This window comes from Tuber melanosporum, assembly GCF_000151645.1.
Source record: "Tuber melanosporum whole genome shotgun sequence assembly, scaffold_204, strain Mel28".
Lineage (NCBI taxonomy): Eukaryota > Fungi > Ascomycota > Pezizomycetes > Pezizales > Tuberaceae > Tuber > Tuber melanosporum.
Window position 1 is genome coordinate 1 of NW_003298869.1, and position 18,662 is coordinate 18,662.

General features: G+C 46.1%; 4 protein-coding genes; 2 read left to right on the plus strand and 2 right to left on the minus strand.

Moving 5' to 3' along the window:
- Positions 1–145: 145 nt before the first annotated feature.
- On the plus strand, positions 146–3,646 carry GSTUM_00000600001 (uncharacterized protein). XM_002837868.2 has 4 exons: positions 146–1,005; positions 1,319–1,807; positions 1,891–2,572; positions 2,657–3,646. The coding sequence occupies exons 1-4, from the start codon at positions 504–506 to the stop codon at positions 2,829–2,831; spliced, it is 1,848 nt and encodes a 615-aa protein (XP_002837914.1). The 5' UTR covers positions 146–503; the 3' UTR covers positions 2,832–3,646.
- A 4,386-nt stretch (positions 3,647–8,032) lies between these two features.
- Positions 8,033–14,097, minus strand: GSTUM_00000601001 (uncharacterized protein; the record flags this gene model as incomplete). XM_002837869.2 has 8 exons in its annotated part: positions 8,033–8,838; positions 8,896–9,932; positions 9,989–10,130; positions 10,203–11,605; positions 11,696–12,332; positions 12,401–12,547; positions 12,636–12,663; positions 14,057–14,097. The coding sequence occupies 8 exons, from the start codon at positions 14,095–14,097 to the stop codon at positions 8,560–8,562; spliced, it is 3,714 nt and encodes a 1,237-aa protein (XP_002837915.1). The 3' UTR covers positions 8,033–8,559.
- Positions 14,097–15,246, minus strand: GSTUM_00000602001 (uncharacterized protein; the record flags this gene model as incomplete). XM_002837870.2 has 5 exons in its annotated part: positions 14,097–14,371; positions 14,440–14,650; positions 14,714–14,746; positions 14,998–15,118; positions 15,214–15,246. The coding sequence occupies 5 exons, from the start codon at positions 15,244–15,246 to the stop codon at positions 14,350–14,352; spliced, it is 420 nt and encodes a 139-aa protein (XP_002837916.1). The 3' UTR covers positions 14,097–14,349.
- A 1,144-nt stretch (positions 15,247–16,390) lies between these two features.
- On the plus strand, positions 16,391–17,842 carry GSTUM_00000603001 (uncharacterized protein). XM_002837871.2 has 2 exons: positions 16,391–16,683; positions 16,793–17,842. Exons 1-2 carry the CDS (start codon positions 16,636–16,638, stop codon positions 17,468–17,470), a joined length of 726 nt encoding a protein of 241 aa, XP_002837917.1. The 5' UTR covers positions 16,391–16,635; the 3' UTR covers positions 17,471–17,842.
- The last annotated feature ends 820 nt before the right edge of the window (positions 17,843–18,662 follow it).

Sequence of the window (18,662 nt, forward strand, 5' to 3'; positions counted from 1 at the left end):
AGTGGCAGTCCTTTTTATCACACATAGCCTCTATCCTTTTTATTCTCGCAGCTTTCTGTGATTACTATCTCAGAGGTGTCGTCATCCCCCATATTCACAGACCCAAATAAAAAAAACTTCTCCTGAGTCAGACATTCTACCAAAGCCTCTTTTATACTTCAACCGAAAACACCCTCACCGGAATTGTTGGTTGAAGCACCTTTTTTAAAGGGGGACTGGGGATTGTCGGTGATTTTTGCTCGATAATCGGCAGCAAGAGCTCCAGAGCCTTCCTTTAGCAATCGAACCATTCCATATCTCGGCGGTTACTGCGCTCGGCTTGGCTGGTCACAGCGGGGGCCAACTTTATCGCTTGAATTTTTGTTGCTTTTCTTTTTCTGCATTGGCTTAACATCTGGAGCCCAGTTCAGTTGATCGAGGAATTCTTGAGGATCATACCGGCCAAATTTGTGCAGAGCGACAAGAATAGTTGTTTAACGGTTCGATCGAGTCGCAATTAGGGTATGACTACGGCAGCACCAGACAGTCTTTACCTCTCCCCGGATCAGCAGGACCTCCTGCTCGCCGCACTTACGTCTAATTCTTCTTCTTCCCCAATGTTCAACACACCTTCTCTGTCCCATCATCTCTCCCAATCTATATCCTCGAATCGTCGCTCACTGCCACCACAATCACACGACACCCCGGACTCGGTGGGTTCGCTATATGGGAATGGGACTCCGCCTCCAACTGCGGCCTTAACCGGCAGTTTCTCAGATGGCACACCGTTGATGGGGGAATTAGATTATCAAGATTGGGGTGAGGATTTGGATGTTGATAATTGGGACTATGACCTAGGGCTTCCAGCTGGCGATGCGGATAACAATATGGATAGTCATGCTGGGACTCCAGCCTCGGCGTCAAATAGTGGTGGTGAAAGGGATGGTGAAAAAAGAAAAAATCCACCTGAGGCTGAAGATGGGAGCCCAAGTGCTGACCCACATGACGCTGAACCAAAAAGGAGAGGTGGGTTTTTTCCGTTTTCCACTCCTCTATCATTGCACTGTACAGACTTGCATTTCATGGATATAAACCATATGAATCCATCAATCCATCTATCCCTTCTGTTCCAAAGATATTGCACCATAATCTGGAATTTCATTTAATTATTTTTCTCTTTCACTGTGATGTCCAATTGTGCGAGCCTCAATTTAATCCCCTTCCTATTTGCCCTGAGCGTATCTCTAGCCTAGTTGGAAATGAGTTTAGGCCTTTTGGCCATTATCCGGTTGATATGATGATGTCTGAGACTAACTGTTGGATTAATTCCTAGGAACAGATGACAAGACAGCAAAGAAGCCAGGTCGTAAGCCGCTGACGTCAGAGCCGACTTCGAAGCGCAAAGCGCAAAATAGAGCAGCTCAGCGGGCCTTCAGGGAGCGCAAGGAAAAACACCTCAAGGACCTTGAGCAAAAGGTAGCAGATTTAGAGAAGGCGTCAGAATCGGCCAACCATGAAAACAGCCGCTTGCGTGGGCAGGTAGAAAGGTTGCAGATCGAGCTTAAGGAATACCGGCGACGATTACATACCGTGGGACAAAGTGGATCACCACTGCTTGGTGGTGCATCGAAGTTTCTTAGTAAAAATAGTGTTGGCACTGGTGGTTTCCAGTTTGAATTCCCAATGTTTGGTAATGGCCTCTTCATTCGAAATAGCGAAAACAATTCGGGGTTGAAGTCGGGCGCACTGCTCGACCGATTGAATGCCGCTGGAGGGACGTTGGCTGCGTCCGAAGAGCTTAAGAAGTCAATTACCAATACAAATAATGGTGAGAACTGTGAATTATCGCTGGTCTAATATAGATTAGTACCGCTGTTTTTGGGGGTAGGGCTAATCAGATATCTCAATCAGTCTTTAACCAGAACCAGAATAATGATTTATCGTCAAGTTTGCAAAATACCCCTCGCCTGAACGGTGGCCAGAACTATGCTTCTTCTCCATCCGCATCATCAGTATCGCAGCATGGTCCCGGCTCATCGACTGGAACGAGCCCTGAGCCAACGAACGGTACGGTTGAAGGGACAATCACCACATCACATAACGGCGACAAATACATTTGTAAGAGTGGGTCGTTAGACGGCGAGACAGAAACAACATTCTGTGAGAAATTGAGTATGGCCTGTGGAAACCCACATAACCCAATTCCAAAAGCGGCCCAACTGAATAGCTCCTCCTCCTCCTCATCAGCCACCACAACCACGAACACCAACAACAATACCTCCTCAAACACATCACTCGGCTGGCTGACGCAGCAAAACGGTGGTAACTTCGACCCAGTCCTCTTCAGCGACTACCGCGATCCTGTAAACGACATAAACAGTGGAATCAACATGTCCTTCTTTGATGACGCCTTTGCAATACCCCACACATTCAACACGGATCTCGGCTCACCCTTAAACCTCGCGCAAACACCTAAGAAGTTGGATCTCCTGGCAGAAATCGACCAGATCAACGACGCAGACCTAGATGAGGACGAAGAGGAAGTCGTGCCGGCAGACGACCCCAAGCAAATGCTCTCTTGCAATAAAATATGGTACAGCTCCTCTCCCTTCCCCATCACTGGAATACCAACAACGCTGTGCTGTGGAGCTAAGACTAAAGCAAGTGACGGAAATAGGGATCGCATAAGTAATCACCCAAGGTTTGCGAGTGGGGAGTTGGACATGGACGGACTCTGCTCCGAGCTTAGGAGTAAGGCGAAGTGCTCGGAGACGGGCGTGGTGGTTGCTGAGACGGATGTGCAGGAGGTATTGACGAAGGTTGGGGTTGCGCATAAGGATATTTTGGGGTGATCGTATTGATTAGTTTTGCGCATGCTGGGCGGGGTTTTTGTTTTTGTTTTTTTTATATGATGTGATATGGTAGTTTTTTTTTTTTCACTCCCCCCGCCCTCTACTTCTTTGGTTTTACATGTTCTTTTCTCCCCACAACCAGTGCGTGGGATTCACAAATGAAGATGCTTTTTTGCCCTTTTTTTTTGGTTGCTGTTCTCTGATTTACTGCCTGTTTCTTGTCTTCTGGGCCGATTGCCAGATAGGTGAGTCGGGGATTGCCCAAGCACAGAGGAACATGGTAGCGTAATAGGAATGGATCAAGGCTGTTGAGCAGCGGTCGATCCTAGTTAACTGGCTAACCAGCAGATAAGCAGCTCATGGAATTTCGTTTCCCTTTTCTCTTATAGTTTTCTTCTCCCCTCTCTTACCTTTACTCACCTGGCTCACAGGTTGCGTTCCTTATATAAACCTTCATAATGTATCATTACCTTCTTCATATCTTTTTCCTTGCCGTATTCCGCGCACTATTCCTGTACTACACAGGCTTCTATTTTCCTCACCACTCGTGCGTTGACTTGCTCGCGCTCCATTTCTCTCTTTCATTAACAAAAACGGATTCTCTTTGGGCCCTATGTCTTATTCTCCCTCTCCCGGTAAGTTTCATTACCTTACCACCATTCATCCATTTCATATCCCACGCCGAAGCACCTGTACCGCATGTTTTCTTTCTTTCTTTCTCCCTCCCAATCTTTTACTCGACATCCGTGGGCACAATGTGGTCGGCCACTGTACCGTTTATACTGGTAATTTTTGAACATAGCCCATCATCGCAACCCACCTCGGGGATTCCGAAGAAGAAAAGTAAATATGAATGGATGAATTCTCCCCGCACAAATACTTTTATTGGGAATTGATCTACCGCTGGAGGCTATTAAGGACTTAAAAGGAGGTAACATAGTCTAGCGTGAAGAAAGAAACTGTTTCTTCCGATGTACTGTATATATAATTCGTGCCGTCCAAAACCTACACTAGGCTGCAACTTTTTCAATCGATTATATCTCACCATTAGGGCCTCCATTTCCCTCAATATATATATATATAAAAGCTTCTACATTTATCTCCTTAGCATTCCCAACAATCTAGAGGGGAGGGGGCTGTTTCTTTTGAATCAATATTTTAATGTGGTTCAGGCGTATAATCATTAAGGCTCTGTTTGGATGCAACAGTTCCGTTCCGTTTTGCGACCGTTTCCGCTGTAAAAATGATTTGCCAAACGTAAGGAAATGGTCACTTTGAGGGGAACGGAACCGTTGCATCCAAACAGAGCCCTAAAAATGGCAATACCCGGGGGAAGGTTTTGGGTGCCACGAAATCATTCCGTGGAGTATCATAAATTATTGCACAAAAGTGCTGAACTGTACTGGAGCAGTGCATGGTTCGAGCGGTTCAAAGATGCACCAGTAATATCATATAATTTTCGAATTCTATACAGGCTCTGCAACAGCCCAACTAATCCAAAAAAGAAAGAAAACCCTAGATTCTGTTTCTCCTTTCTCCTTTTTGCCGGTGCGGTACTGCCTTGGGAAGAGAAATGTTTTTTGATTTTAATTTTTTTTGATTAGTTGGCCGTCCGCAGAGGCTATTTATTATATTGTAGAATTTGAAAGATTATATTACTAGTGCACCTTTTTGAACTGCTCGAACGATAGCATTCTCAAGTATTAGCTTTTGATACTAGAGCAGGTCCTTGTGCTAGCACTCATCCAGTTAGTCTAACCAGCGAGATAATCCCGTCTTGTACTCTACCGTACTCATTACGAGTATTGTGCTCGAGCATAGCGGCGCCAGTAAAGTCCTCATAATGAATCACTCGTTCCCATGATTCCCGACCGTGGCCTCGAACACGACTCTCAGCCATTCAATGAATTATTATTATATTAGCCCATAGGCACTGCACCCCGCAAGAAACTTGCCAAGCCGGGCCGGAGAGCAGGAATTCGTGATTACTGGTATCATAGATTACATGATTGGGAGGGTAAGTTGGGTGCTTCATTCATTCGTTCGACTCTCACTTGCACAAGCACCTTCGTACGATAGTAATCCTGCTCTCTAGATAGCTCAATGAACTGTGTAACTTGACTTACCCTACGCTTGCCCACTATATCCTAGTCCCGCCGAATACCTGCCTTCACCGGGACGGTGCGAGTGAGGTTCACGGGATAAAGGGGGAAAGTATCATAAGTAATCCATATAGAGAACTGTGTGGGTTCTCTCGGGTCGGGAGAAGAGCCAAGCCGGGTGTTAATGGAAAACTCATGGTAAAAAAACAAAAAAAAACATAGAAAGATATATATCTCTCTGTTCGACAATACATGATACTTGTATTATTGGACAGGGAAAGTGGGTCGGACGGGAAGTGAATCGATCGGAATGCACCAGAGGAGTGGAAATGTGAAAACGTTAATCGAGACCCAGTGAGTGCACCAGCGCAAGAGGTACTGTACAAGTATCATACTCCCGGTATCATGTCATTTTATACTTGCCCCTGCACGAGCCGAATTCAGTCAGAGGTTTGATTTTACTCAAAATTTCCGCAGTGAGAATTTGAGCAAAGATTCACACATAAAGCGATTCACTTCTGCGGGTTTGACCCACTACTTAGTCTACCGGCTCAACACCGGTACGTTGTTGTCGGTAGGGAGGGAGGAAGGAAACATGAATACATTTCGGGACATTGCGGTTCGGGAATAGATTAAGCTACGATAGGCCAGAAGTCAACAAGATTACTGATCCTCGATGAAGGTCCATCTGTTTTAGACTACTCCGGCTGAGGCCCTTCCCCTTCTCGCAATACGATATTGGCACCCAACCCCCCTCTCCGCACCTCCTCTCGTCCGCTCCGCGATGCACTCGCGATAAACCATTCAAGTACCGTAGTCCCAATCTACTCGTATCGATCGGGTAGCTTGTGCTTAAATTACCCCCGCGAAGCTGGTTGCGGGGGGTGATGGGGGGAGGGAGAAGAAAGTGGCACTCTTCCCTCTTTTCTAGCGCGAGATGCCGAGATGCCGGATGCCGGATGCGGTATATTACGAGTGGGGCCGCGTTCTGTAAAGTTCTTACATCATACCCTTACTGGCACTGCGTTCCCAGGACATGAATTATCATACGAGTAAATTTACTCGTACCTATCGACGATAGGACAAGGGCGCTTTGGGCGACCGTTTTTGGATACGCCTATTGAAAGCATTTATCGCAGTTTGTTTAAATTTACTATCATGCTGAATGACAGAAGGAGAAGGGCTGGTGGTGCTTGGAGGGGGCGTGGGGACCTTGCCGAAGTGGCTGCGCGGTATGACAACTCCTGTATCGCATAGGTAGTTGGTGATGTCTTGTAATGTTTGTTTTGTTGTTGGAGGCTTGGATTGAGTTTTTGTTTGATAATGTATCTTAACTTGAGTTGTCCACTGTGGGAGAGAGGGAGAGTTATGTGCGGAGGAAATTGGAGCTGAAGAATCTCGACTCGCTGCATATGCCACAGCACAGGTGGTTGAGGGTAAGTGAGGCGAATAGGGTGGGGTTTGTTGGTATGATATCAGTTAATGAGCCAGTTCGAATTAATAGCCATACTATAGGACGCCGGATGGTTTGTGGTGCGAATGGCTAGAAAGCTCCAAGCCAGAAGAGGAGTTTCATAATATTATCATGATAATATTATTAGAATTCTAACTAACCTGATAAAACCACAACGGCAAAAGAGGAACAAAATATTACAAACATTTAGGAACTGAGATATAACAAGTTTTATACTATGATAGCAGGAGACCAGAAGCACAATAAAACCGCATAATATAATTAGGATAAGTAGTTACAAGTAGTAAGTCTTTATGATAAGTTTTGAGCATGTTGGAAGTCAAGTATGGTAGAGAAGAATTAGTCTAGTAGCGGAACGATAAGATATCAGCGGAATGTCTGCTTTTAAATGACTAGAGTTGTGACCACCTTTTTTATAGAGAGAAACAGTTCCAGATGCAACTATTATTATAATACTTAATTCTGGACTTAACTGGACTTTTTTTTGTCAAAAAAAAAGAAAAAAAGAAAAAAAAAGATATTGCTTAGCATACGAGAAAAAATGATTATCTTTCACACTGTTATGAAACCTTTCCAAAATAAAAGTAAATAAAATAAATAGAGAAACATTTGGCATGCATATTAGATTACTTTTTTCTTTAGTTCAGGTCCTCCTAGTTATACTATCATACCATGACCTTCAACTTGAAATAAACTGTTAGCTATTATAATAGGACCATGAAAATATATATTTGTCATCTATAAGCAAATCTTATTATTCCCATCCGTTGGATATTCAAAAAGATAAATTTATCCAGAGATTCTATATCGAGACTGGGTAAAGCTTCAGCTGATAGTATCATACTTTTATAGGGCAGTTCATATGGATAGTAATAAGTATTATGTATATTCGAGTTCGGAAGAAAATTTAATTTAAAGAACATAATAATATTATTATGATAAAAGAAGTAACAAGAGATGATAGTAAATATTTTGTATGTTTATCCCCAGTTATTCACCCTAAACCTCTATGATATTGCCAAAAATACCCAATTAAGAAAAGAAGGGAAAAAAAAAAACTTCCATTATGATCTAGTGTCCCATTGTGCTTTTTTCTTCTTCTTTTTTCGAAATACCTTAGTAATATGATAGTTGTAGCATGCCGAATAAACCCCCAGTTTATTTGATTTCAGTATATTTACTTGAAATTCCAAGAAATGCAGCAATTATATAATTATTATAATTATAGTGACAAGCTGTAAGAGGAATGCTTAGGCCATCGGGTTTCCAGTAAGATCCCAGGATACCAGTGAGGGTGCATTGACTAGCAATAATAAGAATTATAGGTTTCTCTAAACCAGAACCTAGCAAAGGATTTCATGTGTTTAAGAATGGCCTTCCTGACTCGAACGAGTGATAGACTTCACACAGATGCATAGACATAGAGAAGAATATACTTGATTGAACGGCGACTCTATCGCTTCCTTTGCGCGTATTTTCACTCATGTGTGGACATATGCGGACCCAGTCATTTTTACAAACGTCATCGAATTAGGAGTATGATACAGCATAGTGCGGTACCGTACCGCACAAGTTAATCCAACCGACCGACTACACTAATCTATGAGCATCCACTTCGGTTCAAGTTTTCGCTTTATAGTTCACACAAGGAAACAAACCTCATGCTACCAATACCAATATCAATATCAATATCTATTAGCCACTTTTCCCCCCACCCGCAGTAAAAGTACTTAAACCAAGAAATCTACCAACCAATACACATCCATCCATCCGTAAAGAGCGTAAGAAAGAAAGGAAACCCTCAATTTCTATACTATACCATACCATACCATACAAACCAACGCCACGCCGTGCCAGACCGAGCCTCACGAACATGACACGACAAGGTATGACTCTCGCAACAAAACCAAAGAGCAAATACCCTAGCTAAAAAGGTAAAAGAGGAAAAAAGTGAGAAACCAAAATATGTACTCAAGCCAGTATGAGTAATAAGAAAGAAGAGGGAAGGAGAAAAGGGTGCCAGATGCTCTTTGTTTATGGAAGAAAAAGAGAAGGAAAGAAAGAAAAAAACACCCAAAGTCCCCAACCCGTCCATGCTTGCATATCTATCATGTTCATACCATCCTACGTGCGCTCCTTCAGGGCAGACCAACTAGTCCTCCTCAGAACTCTCGCCATAATCTGCCGGCACGAGATTCCTATACGTCCGACTTCTCAAGTCTTCTTCTAGCCCACCGTAATTATCGTCCGGGACGTATCCCTCGCCGCCGAGGTAACTCAGTGCAACGGGTAGGAATACCAACGCGTGCGTAGCGGCGACAATGACCAAAGCAAGCCACATCCTAAAGTAGTATATTTCGAAAATCTTTGAACGGGTGAATGCGAGCACGCAGACGCCTATTAGTTTTGTTACGGTGATGCCGGAGAATACCTTTTTTTATTATTAGTCGCGGGGGAATATATGGGGAGAGGGAGGAAGGGGACTTACGGAACCGCCGACGTTGGTGAGAGCGCCGAGTGCTCTGGCGTCTTTCCCGCGGAAGCCGCGAGCGCGGTCGACTGCACTGCGGCTGGGAAACATGAAGGCTCGGGCGATATGCGAGCAAAACTCAACCCCGATACCAACGCAGATTACCAGGTTTACTAGACTGACTGCATTAAGGCTTACGCCCCATAGAGCCATTATGCCCAAAATGTCTACCACGATCATTAGCACCGTAGCACTAACTATTAATCCGGTCTGCGCGCTTCCAAGTAATATAGAAGAGACCAGGAATATGCATGCCAGAGCTGCGAGTAAGAGTGCTTCTGTGAGGCCGACGATGGAAGAGTACTGGTCAAAGAAAATGTAGAATTTGGAGTAAGGGAAGACTTCAAGGCCAGATTTTTGCGAGAGAACCTCGGAAATGCGGCGGGCGGAGGCATAGGCGTTTATAAAGTCCTTCTGACTGCGGAGCGGAGTGTGGGATGTGCGAAAGTGGCTAGCTTTTATGGTCTTGCGGTCGTGGTCGGGGACGATTGCGTGTGAGTAGGCGGCTTTGCCGGCTACTGGGCATTCTTCCCCCGTAGGAGCTTGCAGCCAGGTGTCTAGGTAGCCCAGAAACTCACCGCCTTCTGGCATACCGTTGAGGGTAATGTTCCAGGCTGAGTCTCGGTCTTCGAAGCAGACCTTGCAGACGCGATCGCTATCGAGCTCATCGCAGAGCTCGGAAGGATTCCTCTTCTTGACTCTGCAACAACGATCGAGGGAAGGATTCAACCATAGAAAGAAGTCGTCGATCCAACTAGCAACAGGTTCTGCAATATATGAAATCTCGGGACGTTTTCTCTCCTGTTCTAAAACATTTGACAGTGAAAATGTATCACACGTCGAGAAGCGCCCACAAAGTGATTGTTGCTCTTCCCTGGCGGTAACGTTATAATCCTTGGTCACAAAGTAGACTGGTGGCCCAACGTCCAGGTAATCGTAAAGGTCGTTGAAGTAGCCAATCAAGTATGAATCACTGGGAATGGCAATTCTCTGGTCTAAACACCGAAAACGTTAGTACCCAGACTCGGTGATAAAACACGCTGTATCATACCCAGCCCAAGCTCGACCTTTGGCAAAAGTGCGATTCCGGCGGCGAAAAACCCCAAAAACAAGCTCACGACAACCCGCTTAGTCCGTTTCTGCAATAGAGCGGGCGCATATCCCTTCCTTATAAATTTCTGCAAAACTCCTTCCTCCTCCATAGAGAATCCAGGTGCATTTCTAATTCCCTCTCCCCTTAGATTCGACATTATGCCTCCTCCAACAGTAGCAGCAGAGCCATTACTCTCATAGCCGCCAGGCGCCCTAAAGCAGGGGAAACAATCCATCCTGTTGCTCTCGACCCTCTTCTGGTTCAACGATAATACGGCCACGAACATGGTAACCTGCAAAAGAGCATTGACGAATACTGCGCCGGCGGCATAAATCGCAAAGTTCCTCACCGCAGGCATAGAGACGACAGCTCCCAGTGCAAAGGCGATAGTTTCGCAAGTTGCAGAGAGTAAAATGCTCGGGCCCATTCTGCCTATTGTCTTCCCAACGCGAACCTCCACTCTCTCATCCGGATGGGAATAGTTGACTCTTTCGAACTCGTGAACGATCAAGAAGATGTTGTCCACACCAACAGCAAGAACAAGGAAGGGGATGACCTCGGCGATAATAAGGGTTACTTTAACACCCATTGCCGAGAACAACCCTACACTCGCAGAGACGCTCATAAGGACAATGATGATCCCGAAAATTCCGAGAGTGAATTTAGTTTCCACAAGGAGCTTACTGCTCTGGTTCAGAACGTGAAGGATTGTTAAACTTGTGCTTCCCAGTGCAAAGCTGGCGTAGATGAACATGGCAATATAGCTGATAACAACGATCTTGGCGTCAGTGTTGGTGCTCTTGTTCAATTCCTCCTCGAGACTAACTTCCGTTGAAAAGCTCAATCTCAATCCTCTCTCCCTAGCTTCGCCCTGCACAGCAAGTAGTGTGCTTTTCAAACTCTGCTCCCAATCCATAGTTTTCACAAGCTCCTTGGATCCCTCTGCATGGTTGTTTAGAACCCAAGTAACGATCATAGCCCTAGAATCCAAAACATCGCCAGTATCCTGCCATCCTCCAAGAATCAAGTCCTTATTCAATGGTTGTCCGAAATCCGGTAGGCATTGGCTCTGAACAGGTTGGGCTGCACAAGATCTCAATTCCCTCTGCCACGTCCCCTCTTTGACATTCCAGAAGCTGTTCCCAAAATATCCAGCAACGCTCTGAACAACGCATCCAGCATCCGTAGGCTTCAAACAAACATCGTCCAAAGTGACTCCATAATTCAAACTCTTTAATCTTCTAATGCGATTCTCAACATCAAACCACCAACTCAATACCTCATAACTCAGAACTGGAGAAGCTCCTGCTTCTGTGGTATCATTAACCAAGAACGCCTGCTGTGCGCGGTAAAATGGATCAAAACTGTCGTCAAAGAATTTCTTCTCCAAAGCAGCCTCTGATGTAGGGCTAACCCACAACCTCACAGGGTCTGTTTCGATGCTGAACCTGAGCCAACCTAGGCTCAACAAGCCAACAATTATGGCGCTAGAAGAGATCGTAACAGCGGGGAAAGATGCGCATGAATGCCCCAACCAGGAAAACAAGTCATCCAAGCGTGAATTCAAGAAATATTCTCTATAAGGCCTATCCATCATCCCAGCCCCTACGACATCACCTTCGTCCTCATCATCGCTCGGAGCACTGTCTTGCAATAGTCTGGCACGCTCGGAATTCCTCTTTTTCAGGTGCTGGTAGATTCCAGCGGCGGTATATCCTCCGACAAGGATAAACAGCGAAATCGAGTAGATGAGTATAACTGCGAAGCTAAGGCAAGGAACTACCCCAACCTTGCATTCCTCCCCTACTTCAACTTCTTGAAGCGTGGGACAGACAGCAGGACAATCAACACAAGAACATCTGTAGGCCACATCGCTGTCATTGCACCTCTTGGGTGAATGATCCATGGCCTTCATTGAGGCATCCAGTCTGCCCCCGGGGGGGAAATTGATCTGGAACGGTGATCCAAACGGCTTCTCATCTCCCAGGAACTTTAAAAACGCAGGATAATCCTTCGCACCCCCACCAATAAGATCCATAGCATATCCATTGGTGCCAGAAAACTTGACATCCTTACACGAATCAAAGAATCCGCTTCCGTAGGAAGGGGAGACCAAGTAATCTAACTCTGTGACTATTTCCTTCCCAGTGCTCGCGGTTTGGGTAGCGGTGACATTGAGGAACAAAGATTGATCGGGTGAGCAAGTGAAGGTGCAGAAGAGGTCGAAAAAGTTTGCCTTGCAAGCAGGGCAAGAGGCGATGAGTGATTCGGCTCTCTTCAGATTTTTCGACAAGTCCCCGAGCTAAATCCCCAACCACCCAGAGTGAGCAAAGCCCCAGCAGCAAGCAGACTGAATTCCTCCCAACGCACCTGATCATCCCCACAGCAGACCAGCCCCTCCTTCCAATCATCTCCACAAATCTCCACCAACCGTTTCCTCGTCTCAGAGCTTGGTTCAGTAGCTGGCGTGTTGTCAAGACATGGCAATTGCGCCCCGAAGAGGGATTTCTTGCCACACTACGCATCATCATTAGCATTACTGAGCTTAACTGTACCTCGGAAGATATTCTCGAGAAGCCCAGGGGGTAGAAGTTGAGAACAGTACCTGACCGCGAAGTGCACAAACTCCAGCCCTATGCACACTTGTCACCGGGCCTGACCTGTCGGCTAGCACCGGGTTCAACCATGAGAGCAAAAACAGGAGAATGAGCGAGGGTAGTAGTAACCGGGGTATGTGAAGCATCAGGAGATGCTTCATCTTTGGAGAGGGTTGTTAGGGTGTGCAACAGTAAAAATAATGGTTGGTAACCTTCAGCAATTATGTCACGAGTCGGGTGAAATTTAGGATATCTTGAAGCCAGGATGACCGACTAAGCGGGTTACGTACGAGGTAATACTATTCGATCCTGTAATGAGCGAACCTGAAAAGATGATGTGCAAACTAGGGCAGAAGGAGGGTGACAATAGGGTTTGAGTGGAAGTCTGCAGGTGGAAGGAGGATAGAAGGAAAAGTTGGTTGAAGAGAAAGATGGGGGGTGGTAGATGACGAGAACCGAAGCAAGGGCAACGGAGAGACTCGAGATGAGGCAGCAGCCGAGCGAGCAAGAGGCAGGCCCTGAGTGAAATGTGGGGGAGGGGTGAGGGGGAGGGAAAGAAACAAAGAGAGAGTGAGAAAATGAGAGTCAGAGGACGAAGACGATGGAGAGGGAGAGAGAGGCTGAAGGCTGAACGGTCAAACCTCACGCTCCTTTCCCGTTGTTTCTATTGCTTTTCTCTTTCTGCCTTACAGGACTCCTGACTCTGTCGACCAACAATTAAACGGTGAAAGCACAATAGGAATTCCAGTGAGGTAAAAGAACCGGTAGAAGGACAGAGGAAAAGCCTTTCTTCTTCCCTCCCTTTTCTTCCTCCTCCTCCATTTCCTCCATATTCTCCCATACTAAACGGACTAATACATCCAATTCTATAACACTGAATAACGACAACAACAATAATAATAATACTTGCTCTTCTTCCCTTGAATCCCCTACCCAAACTTACAAGTACCGGCAATTCAGGCAGAAAAAAAAAGTCGAGATGCTGGCTCGTTGATGACCGTCTGATGACGTGCTGCTGCAGGATTGGGCAAGACCTCAATCCCCTTGGCAGGAGAGAGAAAGAAGAAAAAGAAGAGGGAAAATATCCATCGAGAAATTCCTGCCCTGAGCGAATCAACGGTCTCCATCCGATAATTTAGTTATCGATGAGTACTCGAGCACCAGTGCCTTCTCTCCCATGGTCTCGTGATCATCATTTTTCTTTTCCTTTCTTTTCTTTTTTCTCTTCCTGTCAGATTACCGGTGCCGGACAAGTTGTTTCGGTGATGGCCCTGACAGGAACAATTATTATGTCCCGGAACCCAACGATAAATTTAAGTCGAGCTATTAGTCGGATGGATGACCGACGCGCCCAGCCGTTCGTCGTCCTGATGGAACTCCTGATCTGGTGCGAGAGAGTCCATACAAACACGGAAATACCGCTCATCACAGTTCACGATATACTCGGGTACTTGTACAACTCGACCCCATGGTTCATCATAGTATCGTTATTATAGCTCAAAAGAGAGCAAGCTTCAATCCCAATCCATACATTATAAAAACCCGCAACCCAAATTGAGTTCCACCCAATTCAGTCCAACCCCAGTACCGGCAGCGCCTGCGAACCCCACGGCAAAGGCATCCGAACTCGGATGTAGCGTGAAAGGAAGGGAAAGAAAAAAGTAAACATAATCATGAAAAAAGAACCTGGATTCCCTTCTCCATCACAAGCGCCCGGCCCTCTCAGGTGATGATACAAGGAATGCTATGTGGATTCCCACAACAGTTAGCAGCATGTTTGCGTCCTGGTCCCGGGGGTAAAAAAAGGCGTACCAGCAACAGGAGATACCATCACAATCGAAACATTTCTGCCCTGGGGGTTTCCCCAAACCACCACCGCCCAAGACACCACCGCCCAAGACACCACCGCCAGTGAGGGGTGACTTTTCTTTATTCGTGTCTACCAATTGCCGAGCGGAAGAGGAGCACATGGTGTCCAACTGGGACGACGAAGACGAATGAGAATAAAGATTAAATGTTCGAACTTGTTATTTTCTTTGAAAAAGGGTTCTTGTCTCGCTTTACGCTAAGATGCCGCTGTATACACTGCGCTGTTCCGTGAGTGATGGGCTTTGTCGGACTTGGTCATTATAGCAAATTTTGTTAGCCGTAAAGCAGGTTAAGGAAATGATAGCGAAAACAAAATTGTAGTGAGTGAGTGTGGCTCAGAATCTAACAGCAAAGGATACCTCATCAAGGTGAATACAGATGGGGTTGTAACATATTTGACACGGAAAACGGTTTCTCAGGCCGCTCCGATGGATGCGATATCATCATTGGGGATTTTAGAAGTTCTCATGCTGAAAAAGCGGTAGAGGTTAGGTATCTCACCTTTTATATTCGCACGGTAAGGGATCCCACGCCGAATGATCCTGAGGGCGAGTTGGTGGCCAAAGAAGACGATGGAGGAGGGAGGGAGGGAAGAGGGGTCAAATAAATGCTGTCCCCGGCCCTTGAACAAGGAGGAGAAACCAAGGGTTTCGGGGGTTTGCAAGCAAAAAGGTTAACGTGAGGGTTTGGCCCTCGGATGACGTGCCAGCATCATACCGGCAGGATGTTTTTTCTTTTACTGAGCCACATCAGTGAACTACGCCACTCTTATATTAGTAAAGTCGTCGTCAGTCTCGAGCCTCTTGGGCATGACTTGAAGTCTTAAATTATGGTAACAAGAATTCAGAGATTGAGGGGTCTCACTCGCAAACATCATCCTGTTAAACGGGTATCATACTGGTATGATAACTTACCCCCGGGATAGCTCCTGAGCAAGATCTCCATGCATGACGAACGCCACTCGATTGCCGGAAGATCATAACAAGGAGCGGAGCACTCAAACATAGTCTGCGAGTACCTGTATTGTACCAGTAGACTACCCTAAGGTAGACTACCTTATGGCACACCTCCTCCCATCTCAATTCATGTTATCACTCAATGCATCGGTATTGTAAGCGAGAGCTAAGCGGGGTATGCTGTGGTATTCGCGCGGCCTCAGTTGAATCTGATAGTCTGCGACTACTCGAATAGATTTCCGCACGAGTATTCACTCCATACTGACGCGGCAGGAGGCTCAATAAAAGTTATTATGGCAACCCATACCGGTTACCCTATTCTCTTCGTAAAGCTTTCTGCCATGTACCAGTACTCGAGTACAGTATTTCGGGGCTACCGCAGACGGGACTTGGCCCTCACAGCCTCGATTCTCATAGACTACCTACCGTACAGTTCCCGTACCTGAGTATGGTGAGGGATGGACCGTGTGAACCCTCAGCGAGGCGCAGCGAGAACTGGCTGCAAAGCTCCTTGATTTTAACTACGAGTACTAGTACATGGTGCGGTGGCAGGCCAAGCCATGCCGCGCCTCGCTGAGGGTTCACACTGTCTGTAGCCGGAGTATGGATAGACTATCATGCTTTGCCAAGGAGATAGTTCAGTTTCAATTTCCAAAGGATTATCAACAGCCACTCCTACGAGAATTATAGCTCTATTAGAGATGATAAAGTAGCTGATCATCTACACATTAATTGTAAGAAAACGAAGATTAGGGTGCTTGCCATGGGTTTCCCTGTATTTAAAAAAATCTACGGACTTAAAAAGAAAAACACGAGCGCGTGAGTGATAGCCACTGCAGAGAGCACAGGAGTGAGGTTCTTCCGAAGTATGATACCGTACTTCTCATACCAGTGGTCCCACGCTGGTTGCCGCTAGAAATTCTTCGCTTTCCCGCTCCCAGACGCCTCCCCCCCCTCTTATTCCTCTCGTTCGGGTCCTTCCTGAGTTCGATTCTTCCTTTGTTGGTACGGAAACGCCCGGACCGATCGTTTCTCTCTGCTCGAGTCCTCCTTTTCACAAATACTCGTACTTAGCGGCCATCTTCTGTCAAGGCAAAGCGTCCCGCGAATCCGGCGGAATTTGCCCTGCATCCGCATCAGCACAGTTGCTCCAGATCTTGCCGATACGTAAACAGATCACAACATGAGTTCCGCAAAGTCTGTCTCAATAGCTGGGAGCACGGGCCTGGTGGTGAGTACATACATTCGTTCATTCATCCTTTCGTTACCTATCTCCATGAGGGGCTCTTATTCTTGTCTTTACCGCCATGTCTCCCAGAGACTAACGTTCGTGTGAGAAGGGCTCCTTCGCGCTCCAGTACTTTCTCTCGAGCCCGCAGACTTCCCACGTGTATTCCTTAATGCGCCGTCCTTATCCTCACCTAATTACCGACCCCGAATCAAAGCTTAAACCTCTCATCTCGAGTGACATCACGACATGGGCTGCAACTCTTGGTTCTATCCCCACTACCGTGTTTGTCTCTGGCCTTGGAACTACCCGCAAGGATGCCGGCTCTTTCGAGTCTCAGCGTAAAATCGACTTTGACCTTAATCTTGATCTAGCAAAGGCAGCCAAAGCAGCCGGCGCAAAAACATACGTTTTGATCTCCTCCACTGGCGCAGACTCAACATCTCGGTTCCCTTACATGAAGATGAAGGGAGAGTTGGAAGATGCGGTTATCGAGATAGGGTTTGAAAGGACGGTAATCCTAAGGCCAGGGTTAATTGTCGGCTCACGGGAGAAGACTAGGTTGTTGGAGTACCCGCTCCATGGTGTGGCCAATCTCCTTGGTGCTATCTCGGGTGGAAAGTTGAAGGATGGGTGGGCTCAGGATGCAGATATTATTGGGAGGGCTGCTGTCAGGGCCGCCCTGGAGGAAGGTGTTTGGGAAGGCAAGGGGAAGCAGGAAGGCGGAAAGACGGTTTGGCACCTCACGCAAGCTGATATCGTTGCTCTTGGGAAACATGCAACATCTTAAGTGATAAATCACAGCGCTCGAGTACTCGAGTATTGGGTGGGAAAGGTATACTCGAGTACCTAGTGCGGCTGCAAGTGCTTTTATGTGTTTTTCTTTTTCTTTCTTTCTTTTCCCTACTTTCCCCGGCTATGAGGGCTCACGGGCTACTCGTACTTTTGCCTAAGTACAGTAGTTACGACTTAATGCTGCATAATATCAAATTGAACTACCAGTGCAAGTACTCAAGTACGTCGACCCATACAGACATAAGCTATATCTCTAATGTTTGCTTCAATAATTGAAACTCATTTTGAATGCATTTTTTCATCACTCACTTGGGTCATTTCCTAGCAAGATGCGTATAAATAAATTATATTGAAGTATAAAGAGCAATGTGGTCAAGGTCCCAAAGGTACACTAGGTTGAGTAATCTGTGGGCCGAGGCAACAGCTCTCGTTTAATTGAATGCTGACCGGGGTTTGAAGCGAGAGGGCTACCTCATACCGGTACTGTACTCGAGCACCAGCACAGAAGGCTTGACACATGAATCACTTATGAAATAAAAATGCGAGCAAAGTAACGTGTGACCAATTGTGTGGGTGTGTGGTGCCCCCATGTAAAGAGCGGGTTCCGAAATATTTAATGCAGGGCACGAGAACTGCCGTACTCGAGCATAGAGCTTCACCGTGCTATGCATGTACTAGTAGTACTTGTAAATATAACATGGGAAGGAAAGGAGGGGGAAGGAAGTGGAGGGGAGGCCTGAAATCTGTAGTGCGAACAAATGCGTGGTAAGTTAGCCCACGGATACTTGTACAGTATCATACTCGTACTCGAGTATGGCTTTGCCCCGTAACTTATTTATTTATGGATGTGAGGGGATGGGAAAAAGACGAATTTTATGGATTGGAGAACAGTTCTCGTACTGGTGCCGCCCACGAGTATCATAGCGGGCGGGTAGCCTAACTTAAATTCGCAGCTATTCCGGGAAGGAAAAAGCGGTTGTGAGGTAAGTTAATCTATGATACTGCAATGTTTTCTTTCCTTCACCCAGTTCCAAGCTTGTCAGTCAACGAACCCCTTGGTATCTTATCCCTTTGATTTATAGCAATTTTGTTTCACAAGATACCGTTTTCCCTGTTTCGTTTGTAGCCTTCTCTCGATCTCTCATTCTTTTTCTATTTTTTCTCTCTCCTCCTACCTTTCATACTGT

What these genes read in the sequence shown, in the direction of transcription:
- GSTUM_00000600001 (XM_002837868.2), top strand. Translation starts at nt 504, where the DNA reads ATGACTACGGCAGCACCAGACAGTCTTTACCTCTCCCCGGATCAGCAG. An exon ending in CGCTGAACCAAAAAGGAGAG is followed by an intron (nt 1,006 to 1,318) that starts GTGGGTTTTTTC and finishes TCCTAGGAACAG; the next exon opens with ATGACAAGACAGCAAAGAAG. An exon ending in AATTACCAATACAAATAATG is followed by an intron (nt 1,808 to 1,890) that starts GTGAGAACTGTG and finishes TATCTCAATCAG; the next exon opens with TCTTTAACCAGAACCAGAAT.
- GSTUM_00000603001 (XM_002837871.2), top strand. Translation starts at nt 16,636, where the DNA reads ATGAGTTCCGCAAAGTCTGTCTCAATAGCTGGGAGCACGGGCCTGGTG. An exon ending in CTGGGAGCACGGGCCTGGTG is followed by an intron (nt 16,684 to 16,792) that starts GTGAGTACATAC and finishes TCGTGTGAGAAG; the next exon opens with GGCTCCTTCGCGCTCCAGTA.